Source organism: Pelophylax lessonae (assembly GCF_965119305.1).
Source record: "Pelophylax lessonae genome assembly, chromosome: 12".
Classification (NCBI taxonomy): Eukaryota; Metazoa; Chordata; class Amphibia; order Anura; family Ranidae; genus Pelophylax; species Pelophylax lessonae.
Genome location: NC_138779.1, coordinates 8,693,928 through 8,712,150, shown reverse-complemented (window position 1 = coordinate 8,712,150; position 18,223 = coordinate 8,693,928). Strand labels below are relative to the sequence as shown.

The 18,223-nt window shown below is 51.2% G+C and overlaps 1 protein-coding gene across 1 annotated transcript in view; it reads right to left on the bottom strand.

The window, feature by feature from the left end:
• Positions 1-18,223, bottom strand: part of CEP104 (centrosomal protein 104) — a 177,247-nt gene that overhangs the window by 156,152 nt on the left and 2,872 nt on the right. Inside the window, exons 2-3 of the mRNA XM_082273168.1 lie at positions 7,559-7,680; positions 3,345-3,518 (exon numbers count right to left, since the gene is read on the bottom strand). Of these exons, the coding sequence (XP_082129294.1) occupies positions 3,345-3,518; positions 7,559-7,671 (287 nt within the window). The 5' untranslated portion in view covers positions 7,672-7,680. The remainder of the gene's footprint in view (positions 1-3,344; positions 3,519-7,558; positions 7,681-18,223) is intronic.

Sequence of the window (18,223 nt, the reverse complement as noted above, 5' to 3'; positions counted from 1 at the left end):
CCACCTCTCATTCCCATCACATGATCCCCAATTCTCACCTCTCATTCCCATCACATGATCCCCAATTCCCACCTCTCATTCCCGTCACATGATCCCCAATTCTCACCTCTCATTCCCATCACATGATCCCCAATTCTCACCTCTCATTCCCGTCACATGAACCCCAATTCCCAACTCTCATTCCCATCACCTAAACCCCAATTCCCAACTCTCATTCCCATCACATGAACCCCAATTCCTACATCTCATTCCCATCACATGAACCCCAATTCCCACCTCTCATTCCCATCACATGAACTACAATTCCCACCTCTCATTCCCATCACCTGAACCCCAATTCCCAACTCTCATTCCCATCACATGAACCCCAATTCCTACATCTCATTCCCATCACATGAACCCCAATTCCCACCTCTCATTCCCATCACATGAACCCCAATTCCCACCTCTCATTCCCATCACATGAACCCCAATTCCCACCTCTCATTCCCATCACATGAACCCCAATTCCCACCTCTAATTCCCATCACATGAACTACAATTCCCACCCCTCATTCCCATCACCTGAACCCCAATTCCCACCTCTAATTCCCATCACATGAACTACAATTCCCACCCCTCATTCCCATCACATGAACCCCAATTCCCACCTCTCATTCCCATCACATGAACCCCAATTCCCACCTCTCATTCCCATCACATGAACCCCAATTCCCACCTCTCATTCCCATCACATGAACCCCAATTCCCACCTCTCATTCCCATCACATGAACCCCAATTCCCACCTCTCATTCCCATCACATGAACCCCAATTCCCACCTCTCATTCCCATCACATGAACCCCAATTCCCACCTCTCATTCCCATCACATGAACCCCAATTCCCACCTCTCATTCCCATCACATGAACCCCAATTCCAACCTCTCATTCCCATCACATGAACCCCAATTCCCACCTCTCATTCCCATCACATGAACCCCAATTCCCACCTCTCATTCCCATCACATGAACCCCAATTCCCACCTCTCATTCCCATCACATGAACCCCAATTCCCACCTCTCATTCCCATCACATGAACCCCAATTCCCACCTCTCATTCCCATCACATGAACCCCAATTCCCACCTCTCATTCCCATCACATGAACCACAATTCCCACCCCTCATTCCCATCACCTGAACCCCAATTCCCACCTCTCATTCCCATCACATGAACCCCAATTCCCACCTCTCATTCCCATCACATGAACCCCAATTCCCACCTCTCATTCCCATCACATGAACCCCAATTCCCACCTCTCATTCCCATCACATGAACCCCAATTCCCACCTCTCATTCCCATCACATGAACCCCAATTCCCACCTCTCATTCCCATCACATGAACCCCAATTCCCACCTCTCATTCCCATCACATGAACCCCAATTCCCACCTCTCATTCCCATCACATGAACCCCAATTCCCACCTCTCATTCCCATCACATGAACTACAATTCCCACCCCTCATTCCCATCACCTGAACCCCAATTCCCACCTCTCATTCCCATCACATGAACCCCAATTCCCACCTCTCATTCCCATCACATGAACCCCAATTCCCAACTCTCTGGGACGGTCAGTAAGTGGTTACATTAATAATAATAATAATAATAATAAAAACTGATCATTGTTAGCAACCCCTCAGTGTTAAAGTGGTTGTTAAAACACTTAGAAAAATTATCTAATCCCCTCTAATAGAAAAATATATGTCCCTGCGCCTTTCTTATAGAGAAATATGCATCAGAGTGGCTCCCAGCACTCAGCGACCCCTCAGATCTCTAATCTGCCCGACTGCCAAGAAAAAGAAAAAAGAAAAAAGAAAAAAGAAAAAAGAAAAAAAAAAAAAAAAAGAAAGAAAAAAGAAAGAAAAAAGAAAGAAAAAAAGAAAGAAAAAAGAAAGAAGAAAAAAGAAAGAAGAAGGAAGAAAGAAGAGGAAGAAGAGAAGAGGAAGAAGAGAAGAGGAAGAGAAGAAGGAGAGAAGAAGAGGAAGAGAAGAGGAAGAGAAGAGGAAGAGAAGAAGGAAGAGAAGAAGGAGAGAAGAAGAAGAGAAGAAGGAGAGAAGAAGGAGAGAAGAAGAAGAGAACAGGAAGAGAACAGGAAGAGAAGAGGAAGAGAAGAAGGAGAGAAGAGGAAGAGATGAAGGAGAGAAGAAGAAGAGAAGAAGGAGAGAAGAGGAAGAGAAGAGGAAGAGAAGAGGAAGAGAAGAGGAAGAGAAGAGGAAGAGAAGAAGGAGAGAAGAAGAAGAGAAGAAGGAGAGAAGAAGAAGAGAAGAAGGAGAGAAGAGGAAGAGAAGAAGGAGAGAAGAGGAAGAGATGAAGGAGAGAAGAGGAAGAGAAGAAGGAAGAGAAGAAGGAAGAGAAGAAGGAAGAGAAGAAGGAAGAGAAGAAGGAAGAGAAGAAGGAGAGAAGAAGAAGGAGAAGAAGGAGAGAAGAGGAAGAGAAGAGGAAGAGAAGAGGAAGAGAAGAGGAAGAGAAGGAGAGAAGAAGGAGAGAAGAAGGAGAGAAGAGGAAGAGAAGAAGGAGAGAAGAGGAAGAGAAGAGGAAAAGGAAGAGAAGAAGGAGAGAAGAAGAAGAGAAGAAGGAGAGAAGAAGAAGAGAAGAAGAAGAAAGAAGGAGAGAAGAGAAGAGAAGAGAAGAGAAGAGAAGAGAAGAGAAGAGAAGAGAAGAGAAGAGAAGAGAAGAGAAGAGAAGAGAAGAGAAGAGAAGAGAAGAGAAGAGAGAAGAAGAAATCTCTATTTGTGGGAAAAAAGGACATCAATTTTATTTAGGTACAGCATCGCACGACCGTGCAATTGTCCGTTGAAGTAACGCAGTGCCGAATCGCAAAAAATTGCCTGGTTGCTAAGGGGGCAAATCCTTTCAGTCCAGAAGTGGTTAAGGTAACAGGATCTGTTTTTTATTTTCTTAGGGTAACAAACGCTATAAATGGTTTTGTCTCAGCACTGCAGGACAGCTTGTTCTGTTGAAAAACAAACTTACTGACTGGATCACCAGGTGAAAATTAAGGAAAGAAAGACTAAAAAAAAGAAAACCAATGCCGCCATCACATCTAAGAATTGGTGAGCTTCAATATAATAAAAGTTTGATTTTGGGTTTAATTCCTCTTTAATAATTAATTTCTTGTGAAGTAATTTGGAGGGTGGAACCCCCGAGAAATATAAGAAGCCAGCACGTAAATCCGCTCCCCAGCTACTGAACCAACAAACGCCGAGATGGATTTTAGTTTACATTCGATGCGTTCTTTTAAAAAATATATCCCAGTCACCCAGCGCCCCCTAGTGGTGAAACAGTAAAATGACCGCCTACCCGAGTCTGCGGAATCGCTCGGTCTGGTATGGAGTGAAGTATTCAGGAAGACTCTCGGAAATGTAAAACTCGATCTTGGAGGAGATCATGTACTGATGGGCCAAGAGCTGCAGTTTCCGGATCCGGCATCTCTCCACCATTTGTATCACTATCTCCTGAGGGTACTGACAGAACCTGGGAGGGGGGAGAAACGTATAAAATTACACACAGATATTATTTTACAGCAGATTTCCTGACACACTGCTGAACACACATATACAGCGGGTATAGATAAGGATCCCCTCCCCCCTTAAAACAATCACATTTTGTTGCTTTGCAGCCTGAAATGAAAAGACACAGTTTTTGTTTTATCCAGCTGTACTCGGTTGGAAAAAGGATCCCCCCCCGTGTCAGTATTTTGTTGGACCCCCTTCTGCTGTATTTCCAGCCTTTAGACCGTTGGGATTTGTCTCTAACTTTGAACATCTTCTAGACTTTGCAATATTTGCCCGTTCTTCTTTGCAGAGCAGCTCAGGTACAGTTACCTTCGATGGTGACCGTTTGTGCACTGCAGTCTTCAATCATTCCACAGATTTTCAATGGGGATTAAGTCTGGGCTCTGACTAGGCCATGCCAGGACATTCCCCGCCTTCTCCTCCAACCACTGTGTGCTTATTGGTGGACATTCCTCACCTTCTCCTCCAACCACTGAGTGCTCATTGGTGGACATTCCCCGCCTTCTCCTCCAACCACTGTGTGCTCATTGGTGGACATTCCCCGCCTTCTCCTCCAACCACTGTGTGCTCATTGGTGGACATTTCCCGCCTTCTCCTCCAACCACTGTGTGCTCATTGGTGGACATTCCCCACCTTCTCCTCCAACCACTGTCTGCTCATTGGTGGACATTCCCCGCCTTCACCTCCAACCACTGTGTGCTGAGTGACATTCCCCACCTTCTCCTCCAACCACTGTGTGCCAATTGGTGGACATTTCCCGCCTTCTCCTCAAACCACTGTGTGCTCATTGGTGGACATTCCCCGCCTTCTCCTCCAAGAACTGTGTGCCAATTGGTGGACATTTCCCGCCTTCTCCTCCAACCACTGTGTGCTCATTGGTGGACATTTCCCGCCTTCTCCTCCAACCACTGTGTGCTCATTGGTGGACATTCCCCGCCTTCTCCTCCAACCACTGTGCGCTCATTGGTGGACATTCCCAGCCTTCTCCTCCAACCACTGTGCGCTCATTGGTGGACATTCCCCGCCTTCTCCTCCAACCACTGTGTGCTCATTGGTGGACATTTCCCGCCTTCTCCTCCAACCACTGTGTGCTCATTGGTGGACATTCCCCGCCTTCTCCTCCAACCACTGTGCGCTCATTGGTGGACATTCCCAGCCTTCTCCTCCAACCACTGTGCGCTCATTGGTGGACATTCCCCGCCTTCTCCTCCAACCACTGTGTGCTCATTGGTGGACATTTCCCGCCTTCTCCTCCAACCACTGTGTGCTCATTGGTGGACATTCCCCGCCTTCTCCTCCAACCACTGTGCGCTCATTGGTGGACATTCCCAGCCTTCTCCTCCAACCACTGTGCGCTCATTGGTGGACATTCCCCGCCTTCTCCTTCAACCACTGTGTGCTCATTGGTGGACATTCCCCGGCTTCTCCTTCAGGGGGGGGGGGGGGTAGCCCTTTTCCAACTCTGTGATTCTGTTTTTGATTTTTTCTGACAGGTTGGTGTTCCATCTTTCACATGGATGTTATAAGTTGCACTGAGTGAATACAGCTGGATAAAACAAAAACTGAGTCGGTCTTCATTTCAGGCTGCAAAGCAACAAAATGTGATTCTTTTCTATACTCGCTGTATATGCTGCAGCACTTCATTATCAGTCCATCTGTTTTCTCTCACTCCCCTGCAAAGCCCCACCAATCCCTGTTGATCCTCCCAGTGAAGTCCACCTAATGCACCTTCCTGTGATAGGGTGACAATGAAACCAGACTGCTCCTGAATTCAGAGCAGAGTTGTCACTTGTGGTAGGATGTGCTTGTACTACAGCGGGAGGAGAGGTTGCATGGGGTGTGACTTTCAGCATTCAGTCAGCACCTAGCAACACCTAGTCAAGTCCACTGCTTTCTGGATTGGCAGCACTGAACCCCTCCCACTGTGAGCTGCAGTGTCTCAGAGCCGCAGTGTCTGGGAAGGGAGTGTCTCAGAGCCCCAGTGTCTCGGAGCCCCAGTGTCTCGGATCTGCAGTGTCTGGGAAGGGAGTGTCCCGGAGCTGCAGGGTCTGGGAAGGGAGTGTCCCGGAGCCCCAGTGTCTGGGAAGGGAGTGTCCCGGAGCCCCAGTGTCTGGGAAGGGAGTGTCCCGGAGCCCCAGTGTCTGGGAAGGGAGTGTCCCGGAGCCCCAGTGTCTGGGAAGGGAGTGTCCCGGAGCCCCAGTGTCTGGGAAGGGAGTGTCCCGGAGCCCCAGTGTCTGGGAAGGGAGTATCCGGAGCCCCAGTGTCTGGGAAGGGAGTGTCTCGGAGCCCCAGTGTCTGGGAAGGGAGTGTCTCGGAGCCCCAGTGTCTGGGAAGGGAGTGTCTCGGAGCCCCAGTGTCTGGGAAGGGAGTGTCTCAGAGCCCCAGTGTCTGGGAAGGGAGTGTCTCAGAGCCCCAGTGTCTGGGAAGGGAGTGTCTCAGAGCCCCAGTGTCTGGGAAGGGAGTGTCTCAGAGCCCCAGTGTCTGGGAAGGGAGTGTCTCAGAGCCCCAGTGTCTGGGAAGGGAGTGTCTCAGAGCCCCAGTGTCTGGGAAGGGAGTGTCTCAGAGCCCCAGTGTCTGGGAAGGGAGTGTCTCAGAGCCCCAGTGTCTAGGAAGGGAGTGTCTCAGAGCCCCAGTGTCTGGGAAGGGAGTGTCTCAGAGCCCCAGTGTCTGGGAAGGGAGTGTCTCAGAGCCCCAGTGTCTGGGAAGGGAGTGTCTCAGAGCCCCAGTGTCTGGGAAGGGAGTGTCTCAGAGCCCCAGTGTCTGGGAAGGGAGTGTCTCAGAGCCCCAGTGTCTCGGATCTGCAGTGTCTGGGAAGGGAGTGTCTCGGAGCCCCAGTGTCTGGGAAGGGAGTGTCCCGGATCTGCAGTGTCTGGGAAGGGAGTGTCCCGGAGCCCCAGTGTCTGGGAAGGGAGTGTCCCGGAGCCCCAGTGTCTGGGAAGGGAGTGTCCCGGAGCCCCAGTGTCTGGGAAGGGAGTGTCCCGGAGCCCCAGTGTCTGGGAAGGGAGTGTCCCGGAGCCCCAGTGTCTGGGAAGGGAGTGTCCCGGAGCCCCAGTGTCTGGGAAGGGAGTGTCTCGGAGCCCCAGTGTCTGGGAAGGGAGTGTCTCGGAGCCCCAGTGTCTGGGAAGGGAGTGTCTCGGAGCCCCAGTGTCTGGGAAGGGAGTGTCTCGGAGCCCCAGTGTCTGGGAAGGGAGTGTCTCAGAGCCCCAGTGTCTCGGATCTGCAGTGTCTGGGAAGGGAGTGTCTCAGAGCCCCAGTGTCTGGGAAGGGAGTGTCTCGGAGCCCCAGTGTCTGGGAAGGGAGTGTCTCGGAGCCCCAGTGTCTGGGAAGGGAGTGTCTCGGAGCCCCAGCGTCTGGGAAGGGAGTGTCTCGGAGCCCCAGCGTCTGGGAAGGGAGTGTCTCGGAGCCCCAGTGTCTGGGAAGGGAGTGTCTCGGAGCCCCAGTGTCTGGGAAGGGAGTGTCTCGGAGCCCCAGCGTCTGGGAAGGGAGTGTCTCAGAGCCCCAGCGTCTGGGAGCAAAAACAAGGACCCTGAAAGAAGGGGGGCTCGAACAGGGACCCTGATGTGAGGGGGCTCTGAAGGGAACTCTGATGGGCACTCTCATGCAAGAGGGAAAGTGGCAGGTGGAGGACTCTGATGTAAGGGGGTCCCTGTTGTAAGAAAGGACTCGGATGGAGAACCTAAACTAAAGGGGGGACTCTGATGTAAAGGGTACAGGGGGGATGGGAAAGATACCGAATTAAATTTACAGCATTTATTAATGGCTGGAGGTTATTCTAACTTTTACTGAAGTTCTCCCTCTTCTGTTTCCGAATAATTTCCGAATTATTTTATGGCAAGTAAAGAAAAAAATATCTTCATTCATTGATAAAACTATTTATACAATATACAAACAATGGGGCCCCTTGGGGTCCCCGGTTCTACACTCAGGAGGCCTCTCTGACTTTAGCACAGCCTCCTCTCCGATTTCCCTCTTCATTATCACATGATTATAGATCTGTACCTAGGGGAGCGCCAGCCGTTCACCGTGGGGGCGTGAATCATCAACTCTTTGGCACTGAACCCGTCCTCATGGCCGGAGGAGCTGACCACCACAAACCCGATCTTATGTGGCATTCTGTAGACCTGCAGAAGGGAGGAGCCAGAGGTCACTTCATGAACATCACAGCAATGAAGAGCGACTCACAATTACATTTCATTTATAAAGAGAATCTAATGGCTGATTCACTGGTTGGGTGATTAGAGCACATCCACCCCCCCATAGTGCCTGTCCCCGCTCATCCCCGCCATAGTGCCCGTCCACGCTCCTCCCCTCCATTGTGCCCGTCCACGCTCCTCCCCGCCATAGTGACCATCCCCGCTACACCCCGCCATAGTGACCATCCCCGCCATAGTGCCCATCCCCGATCCTCCCTGCCATAGTGCCCATCCCCGATCCTCCCCGCCATAGTGCCCGTCCCCGATCCTCCCCGCCATAGTGCCCGTCCCCGATCCTCCCCGCCATAGTGCCCGTCCCCGATCCTCCCCGCCATAGTGCCCGTCCCCGATCCTCCCCGCCATACGGCCCGTCCCCCCTCCTCCCGCCATAGGGCCCATCCCCGCCATAGTGCCCGTCCCCGCTCCTCCCCGCCATAGTGCCCAGCCCCGCTCCTCCCCGCCATAGTGCCCGGCCCCGCTCCTCCCCGCCATAGTGCCCGGCCCCGCTCCTCCCCGCCATAGTGCCCGGCCCCGCTCCTCCCCGCCATAGTGCCCGGCCCCCCTCCTCCCCGCCATGTTGCCCGGCCCCCCTCCTCCCCGCCATGTTGCCCGGCCCCCCTCTTTCCCGCCATGTTGCCCGGCCCCCCTCCTCCCCGCCATAGTGCCCAGCCTCGCTCCTCCCCGCCATAGTGCCCATCCCCGCTCCTTCCCCACCCCGGAATCTCACTCCTCCAGTTACAGTGGAGTCTCACTCCTCTCATTACATTCTCTATACTGTACAAACCATTTAATATCCAACATAGCAAGGGGGACCACATTCTGATTGTTCACGATTATTATACACTGCTCAAAAAAATTCTAGGAATACTTTGAAAACACGAGATGTGAATGGGATATCATGCTGGATATCTACACTGGTATGGACTGGGTAATGTGTTAGGGTCTATACTGGTATGGACTGGGTAATGTGTCGGGATCTACACTGGTATGGACTGGGTATTGTGTTAGGATCTATACTGGTATGGACTGGGTAATGTGTTAGGATCTATACTGGTATGGATTGGGTAACGTGTTAGGATCTATACTGGTATGGACTGGGTGACGTGTTAGGATCTATACTGGTATGGACTGGGTATTGTGTTAGGATCTATACTGGTATGGACTGGGTAACGTGTTAGGATCTATACTGGTATGGACTGGGTAACGTGTTAGGATCTATACTGGTATGGACTGGGTGACGTGTTAGGATCTATACTGGTATGGACTGGGTAATGTGTTAGGATCTATACTGGTATGGACTGGGTATTGTGTTAGGATCTATACTGGTATGGACTGGGTAACGTGTTAGGATCTATACTGGTATGGACTGGGTAACGTGTTAGGATCTATACTGGTATGGACTGGGTAACGTGTTAGGATCTATACTGGTATGGACTGGGTAACGTGTTAGGATCTATACTGGTATGGACTGGGTAACGTGTTAGGATCTATACTGGTATGGACTGGGTAATGTGTTAGGAAGGAAAGGATGCCACATCGTTTGATGGAAATTAAAATTATCACCCTACAGAGGGGTGAATTCAAGGACACCCCGAAAATCAAAATGAAAAAAATGATGCAGCAGGCTCGTCCATTTTACTGAAATGTCATTGCAGCAACTCCAAATGGTCCTCAGTAGTTTGTATGGCCCCCACATGCTTGCCAACCTCGGGGCATTCTACTAATGAGACGACGGATGGTGTCCTGGGGTATTTTCTCCCAGGTCTGGACCAGGGCATCACTGAGCTCCTGAACAGACTGAGGTGCAACCTGGTGGCGTCGGATGGACCGAAACATAATGTCCCAGAGGAGTTCTATTGGATTTAGGTCAGGCGAGCGTGGGGGCCATTCAATGGTATCAATTCCTTCATCCTCCCGGAACTGGCTGCATACTCTCACCACACAAGGCTGGGCATTGTCATGTACCAGGAGGAACCCAGGACCCACTGCACCAGCATAAGGTCTGACAATGGGTCCAAGGATTTCATCCCAATACCTAATGGCAGTCAGGGTGCCATTGTCTACCCTGTAGAGGTCTGTGCGTCCCTCCATGGAGACGCCTCCCCAGACCATCACTGACCCACCACCAAACCGGTCATGCTGAACGATGTTCCAGGCAGCATAATGTTCTCCACGGCTTCTCCAGACCCTTTCACGTCTGTCCCATGTGCTCAGGGTGACCCTGCTCTCATCTGTGAAAAGCACAGGGTGCCAGTGGTGGAGCTCCCAATTCTGGTGTTCAATGGCAAATGCCAATCGAGCTCCACAGTGCCGGGCAGTGAGCACAGCGCCCACTAGAGGACGTCGGGCCCTCGGGCCACCCTCATGAAGTCTGTTTCTGATTGTTTGGTCAGAGACATTCACACCAGTGGCCTGCTGGAGGTCATTTTGTAGGGCTCTGGCAGCGCTCATCCTGTTCCTCCTTGTACAAAGGAGCAGATACCGGTCCTGCTCATGGCTTAACTACTTCCGGCCCGCGCTATAGCCGAAAGAAGGCTGCAGCGCGGGCTCTAATTTCCGGGAGGCCGTCTTTAAACGGCCTCCCAGGCACAGGCTCCCCGCGCGCTCCCGGGAGCGCACATCGGGGAAAATCTGTGTCGGCCGTGTCCCTTGGACACAGCCAATCACAGATCGTGGTAAATGGCCAATCACAGCGGCCATTTACCACGTGAACGGCCCATCCAATGAGAGATGATCTCATATGTAAACATATCTCTCATCTCTCATCGCCAGCTCTCCTTCCTCACACAGAGACTGCAGCGTGAGGAAGAGGAGAGCCAATCAGCGCTTAGGGGACACAGAGGAATGTAATCAGGGCACCGATCACCAGTGCCCTGATTACACAAGGTAAAAAAACATACACAAAGTGCCCCCCATCAGTGCCCACAGTGCCCCCCATCAGTGCCACCCGTCAGTGTCATCCGCCAGTGCCCATCAGTGCCGCCCGTCAGTGCCGCCTCTCAGTGCCCAGCAGTGCCACCTCTCAGTGCCCAGCAGTGCCACCTATCAGTGCTCATCAGTGCGGCATATTAGTATCTCCTCATCAGTGCCCATCAGTGCAGCCTCATCAGTGCCCATCAGTGCAGCCTATCAGTGCACATCAGTGAAGGAGAAAAATGTACTTATTTTCAAAATTTACTCGCAGAAAATAAGAAAAACTTTTTTTTTTTTCAAAATTTTCTGTCTTTTTTTTTTTGTAAAAAATAAAAAACCCAGAGATGATTAAATACCACCAAAAGAAAGCTCTATTTGTGTGAAAAAAATGATAAAAATGTCATATGGGTACAGTGTAGCATGACCGCGTAATTGTCATTCAAAGTAAGAGAGCGCTGAAAGCTAAAAATTGGTCTGGATGTGAAGGGGGTTTAAGTGCACAGAAGGCAAGTGGTTAAGGACTTTCTATGGCCCTGTCCAGCTCTCCTAGAGTAACTGCCTGTCTCCTGGAATCTCCTCACACAGCAAACCTTCTGGCAATGGCGTGTATTGATGAGCCATCCTGGAGCAGTTGGACTGCCTGTGCAACCTCTATAGGATCCAGGTATGGCCTCAAACTACCAGTAGTGACACTGACCCCCTCTATAGGGTCCAGGTATGGCCCCATACTACCAGTAGTGACACTGACCCCCTCTATAGGGTCCAGGTATGGCCTCATACTACCAGTAGTGACACTGACCCCCTCTATAGGGTCCAGGTATGGCCTCATACTACCAGTAGTGACACTGACCCCCTCTATAGGGTCCAGGTATGGCCTCATACTACCAGTAGTGACACTGACCCCCTCTATAGGGTCCAGGTATGGCCTCATACTACCAGTAGTGACACTGACCCCCTCTATAGGGTCCAGGTATGACCTCATACTACCAGTAGTGACACTGACCCCCTCTATAGGGTCCAGGTATGGCCCCATACTACCAGTAGTGACACTGACCCCCTCTATAGGGTCCAGGTATGACCTCATACTACCAGTAGTGACACTGACCCCCTCTATAGGGTCCAGGTATCTCCTCATACTACCAGTAGTGACACTGACCCCCCCTCTATAGGGTCCAGGTATCTCCTCATACTACCAGTAGTGACACTGACCCCCTCTATAGGGTCCAGGTATCTCCTCATACTACCAGTAGTGACACTGACCCCCCTCTATAGGGTCCAGGTATGACCTCATACTACCAGTAGTGACACTGACCCCCTCTATAGGGTCCAGGTATGGCCTCATACTACCAGTAGTGACACTGACCCCCCCTCTATAGGGTCCAGGTATGGCCTCATACTACCAGTAGTGACACTGATCCCCCTCTATAGGGTCCAGGTATCTCCTCATGCTACCAGTAGTGACACTGACCCCCCTCTATAGGGGCCAGGTATCTCCTCATACTACCAGTAGTGACACTGACCCCCCTCTATAGGGGCCAGGTATGTCCTCATACTACCAGTAGTGACACTGACCCCCTCTATAGGATCCAGGTATGGTCTCATGCTACCAGTAGTGACACTGACCCCCTCTATAGGGTCCAGGTATAGCCTTATGCTACCAGTAGTGACACTGACCCCCTCTATAGGGTCCAGGTATAGCCTTATGCTACCAGTAGTGACACTGACCCCCTGTATAGGGTCCAGGTATGGCCTCATACTACCAGTAGTGACACTGACCCCCTCTATAGGGTCCAGGTATCCCCCCATACTACCAGTAGTGACACTGACCCCCTGTATAGGGTCCAGGTATGGCCTCATCCTACCAGTAGTGACACTGACCCCCTCTATAGGGTCCAGGTATGGCCTCATCCTACCAGTAGTGACACTGACCCCCTCTATAGTGTCCATGTATGGCCTCATACTACCAGTAGTGACACTGACCCCCTCTATAGGGTCCAGGTATGGCCTCATCCTACCAGTAGTGACACTGACCCCCTCTATAGGGTCCAGGTATGACCTCATACTACCAGTAGTGACACTGACCCCCTCTATAGTGTCCAGGTATGGCCTCATACTACCAGTAGTGACACTGACCCCCTCTATAGGGTCCAGGTATGGCCTCATACTACCAGTAGTGACACTGACCCCCTCTATAGGGTCCAGGTATGGCCTCATACTACCAGTAGTGACACTGACCCCCTCTATAGGGTCCAGGTATGGCCTCATATTACCAGTAGTGACACTGACCTCCTCTATAGGGTCCAGGTATGGCCTCATACTACCAGTAGTGACACTGACCCCCTCTATAGGGTCCAGGTATGGCCTCATCCTACCAGTAGTGACACTGACCCCCTCTATAGGGTCCAGGTATGGCCTCATACTACCAGTAGTGACACTGACCCCCTCTATAGGGTCCAGGTATGGCCTCATACTACCAGTAGTGACACTGACCCCCTCTATAGGGTCCAGGTATGGCCTCATACTACCAGTAGTGACACTGACCCCCCTCTATAGGGTCCAGGTATGACCTCATACTACCAGTAGTGACACTGGCCCCCTCTATAGGGTCCAGGTATGACCTCATACTACCAGTAGTGACACTGACCCCCTCTATAGGGTCCAGGTATAGCCTCATGCTACCAGTAGTGACACTGACCCCCTCTATAGGGTCCAGGTATGGCCTCATACTACCAGTAGTGACACTGACCCCCCTCTATAGGGTCCAGGTATGGCCTCATACTACCAGTAGTGACACTGGCCCCCTCTATAGGGTCCAGGTATGACCTCATACTACCAGTAGTGACACTGGCCCCCTCTATAGGGTCCAGGTATGACCTCATACTACCAGTAGTGACACTGACGCCCTCTATAGTGTCCAGGTATGGCCTCATGCTACCAGTAGTGACACTGACCCCCTCTATAGGGTCCAGGTATGGCATCATACTATCAGTAGTGACACTGGCCCCCTCTATAGGGTCCAGGTATGACCTCATACTACCAGTAGTGACACTGGCCCCCTCTATAGGGTCCAGGTATGACCTCATACTACCAGTAGTGACACTGACCCCCTCTATAGTGTCCAGGTATGGCCTCATGCTACCAGTAGTGACACTGACCCCCTCTATAGGGTCCAGGTATGACCTCATAATACCAGTAGTGATACTGACCCCCTCTATAGGGTCCAGGTATGGCCTCATACTATCAGTAGTGACACTGGCCCCCTCTATAGGGTCCAGGTATGACCTCATACTACCAGTAGTGACACTGGCCCCCTCTATAGTGTCCAGGTATGGTCTCATACTACCAGTAGTGACACTGGCCCCCTCTATAGGGTCCAGGTATGACCTCATACTACCAGTAGTGACACTGACCCCCTCTATAGTGTCCAGGTATGGTCTCATACTACCAGTAGTGACACTGGCCCCCTCTATAGGGTCCAGGTATGACCTCATAATACCAGTAGTGACACTGACCCCCTCTATAGTGTCCAGGTATGGCCTCATGCTACCAGTAGTGACACTGACCCCATCTATAGGGTCCAGGTATGGCATCATACTATCAGTAGTGACACTGACCCCCTCTATAGGGTCCAGGTATGGCCTCATACTACCAGTAGTGACACTGACCCCCTCTATAGGGTCCAGGTATCTCCTCATACTACCAGTAGTGACACTGACCCCCCTCTATAGGGTCCAGGTATCTCCTCATACTACCAGTAGTGACACTGACCCCCCTCTATAGGGTCCAGGTATCTCCTCATACTACCAGTAGTGACACTGACCTGAGCCAAATGCAAAACTAGTGACAAACAGTCAGTAAAGATGAGTAGGGGAAAATGTCAGTGTCCTCCACCTGTAAAACCATTCCTGTTTTGGGGGTTGTGTTATTGTTGCCCATCTGATATTCATGCTGTTAATTTCATTAACACCAAAAGCAGCTGAAACTGATTAACAACCCCCTCTGATACTTTATTGACCAGATCAATAACCCAGGAATTTACTTTACTTGATGCTGATTAAAAAAGTGTTCCTTTAATTTTTTAGTATCAGTGTATTTATCAGAAAACAATGGTTATGATTGTTTATAGAAAGGTGTCAGTGTGCGTCCAATCATGTCCGGTCTGCAGATGTCCTCACATTGATACGATGCAGAATGCAGAGCTGACCTGATGACTAAGAGCTGTCCAGGTCCTAAAGTAGCAAAGCACACAGGCATGCCCCTCCCCCCCCTCAAAACATGTCCACCATCATGCTTCACAGTTGTTTGAGGATCTCCTGAAATACTGTCTTTAGTTCTCAGCAATCATGTCTACGGTTACTGTGACCAAACTTCTCTCTGATGGATCGCTCCTCAATTCATTGTCCTAGACTGACGGTAACTCCGTCCCCTCTTATACCGAGACCGCCTCCTTCCCCCACCTATACCGGGACCGCCTCTGCCCCCCTCCTATGCCGGGACCGCCTCCTTCCCCCACCTATACCGGGACCGCATCCGCCCCCCTTCTATACCGGAATCGCCTCCGCCCCCCTCCTATACCGGGACCACTTCCCTCCTATGCCGGGACCGCCTCCGTCCCCCTCCTATATCGGGACCGCCTCCGTCCCCCTCCTATACCGGGACCGCCTCCTTCCCCCACCTATACCGGGACCGCATCCGTCCCCCTTCTATACCGGGACCGCATCCGTCCCCCTTCTATACCGGAACCGCCTCCGCCCCCCTCCTATACCGGGACCGCCTCCGCCCCCCTCCTATGCCGGGACCACTTCCCTCCTATGCCGGGACCGCCTCCGTCCCCCTCCTATACCGGGACCGCCTCCGTCCCCCTCCTATACCGGGACCGCCTCCGTCCCCCTCCTATACCGGGACCGCCTCCGTCCCCCTCCTATACCGGGACCGCCTCCGCCCCCCTCCTATACCGGGACCGCCTCCGCCCCCCTCCTATACCGGGACCGCCTCCGCCCCCCTCCTATAACGGAACCGCCTCCGCCCCCCTCCTATACCGGAACCGCCTCCGCCCCCCTCCTATACCGGGACCGCCTCCGCCCCCCTCCTATACCGGGACCGCCTCCGCCCCCCTCCTATGCCGGGACCACTTCCCTCATATGCCGGGACCGCCTCCGTCCCCCTCCTATACCGGGACCGCCTCCGTCCCCCTCCTATACCGGGACCGCCTCCGTCCCCCTCCTATACCGGGACCGCCTCCGTCCCCCTCCTATACCGGGACCGCCTCCGTCCCCCTCCTATACCGGGACCGCCTCCGTCCCCCTCCTTTACCAGGAATACCGTCTATGGTGGGAGCACATCCTATACTAGGAATACTTTCTATCCGGGAATACCTTTATACTGGGACTGCCTCAATCCCTCTAAGACCAGGACCGCCTCCCTCTCCCTCCTAATCCAGGGATTACCGTTTATGATGGGAGCACCTCCTATACTGGGAATACACTACAGGGAGAACTGCCTATACTGGGAGCACTTTCTATACTGGGAATACAGGGAGCACCTCCTATACTGGGAATACTGTCTATAATGGGAACACTTTCTACACTGGGAATACACGGAGCAACTCCTATACTGGGGACATCTTCTACAGGGAGTGCAGAATTATTAGGCAAATGAGTATTTTGAGCACATCATCCTCTTTATGCATGTTGTCTTACTCCAAGCTGTATAGGCTCGAAAGCCTACTACCAATTAAGCATATTAGGTGATGTGCATCTCTGTAATGAGAAGGGGTGTGGTCTAATGACATCAACACCCTATATCAGGTGTGCATAATTATTAGGCAACTTCCTTTCCTTGGGCAAAATGGGTGAAAAGAAGGACTTGACAGGCTCAGAAAAGTCAAAAATAGTGAGATATCTTGCAGAGGGATGCAGCACTCTTAAAATTGCAAAGCTTCTGAAGCGTGATCATCGAACAATCAAGCATTTCATTCAAAATAGTCAACAGGGTCGCAAGAAGCGTGTGGAAAAACCAAGGCGCAAAATAACAGCCCATGAACTGAGAAAAGTCAAGCGTGCAGCTGCCAAGATGCCACTTGCCACCAGTTTGGCCATATTTCAGAACTGCAACATCACTGGAGTGCCCAAAAGCACAAGGTGTGCAATACTCAGAGACATGGCCAAGGTAAGAAAGGCTGAAAGACGACCACCACTGAACAAGACACACAAGCTGAAACGTCAAGACTGGGCCAAGAAATATCTCAAAGGTTTTATGGACTGATGAAATGAGAGTGAGTCTTGATGGGCCAGATGGATGGGCCCGTGGCTGGATTGGTAAAGGGCAGAGAGCTCCAGTCCGACTCAGACGCCAGCAAGGTGGAGGTGGAGTCCTGGTTTGGGCTGGTATCATCAAAGATGAGCTTGTGGGGTCTTTTCGGGTTGAGGATGGAGTCAAGTTCAACTCCCAGTCCTACTGCCAGTTTCTGGAAGACACCTTCTTCAAGCAGTGGTACAGGAAGAAGTCTGCATCCTTTTCATGCAGGACAATGCTCCATCACACGCGTCCAACTACTCCACAGCGTGGCTGGCAAGAAAGGGTATAAAAGAAGAAAAGCAAATGACATGGCCTCCTTGTTCACCTGATCTGAACCCCATTGAGAACCTGTGGTCCATCATCAAATGTGAGATTTACAAGGAGGGAAAACACTACACCTCTCTGAACAGTGTCTGGGAGGCTGTGGTTGCTGCTGCACGCAATGTTGATGGTGAACAGATCAAAACACTGACAGAATCCATGGATGGCAGGCTTTTGAGTGTCCTTGCAAAGAAAGGTGGCTATATTGGTCACTGATTTGTTTTTGAATGTCAGAAATGTATATTTGTGAATGTTGAGATGTTATATTGGTTTCACTGGTAAAAATAATTGAAATGGGTATACTGTATATTTGATTTTTGTTAAGTTGCCTAATAATTATGCACAGTGATAGTCACCTGACACACAGATATCCCCCTAAAATAGCTAAAACTAAAAACTACTTCCAAAAATAGTCAGCTTTGATATTAATGAGTTTTTTGGGTTCATTGAGAACATGGTTGTTGTTCAATAATAAAATGAATCCTCAAAAATACTCATTTGCCTAATAATTCTGCACTCCCTGTATAGTGGGAATATCATCTATACTGGGAATACAGGGAGCACATCCTATACTGGGAGCACCTCCTATACTGGTAATGCTGTCTATAATGGGAGCACTTTATATACTGGGAATACAGGGAGCACCTCCTATACTGGGGGCACCTTCTATAGAGGGAATACCATCTATACTGGGAGCACCTCCTATACTGGGAGCACTGTCTATACTGGGAGCACCTCCTATACTGGGAGCACTGTCTATACTGGGGGCACCTTCTATACTGGGAACATCGTCTATACTGGGGGCACCTTCTATACTGGGAACATCGTCTATACTGGGGGCACCTTCTATACTGGGAACATCGTCTATACTGGGGGCACCTTCTATACTGGGAATATCGTCTATACTGGGGGCACCTTCTATACTGGGAACATCGTCTAT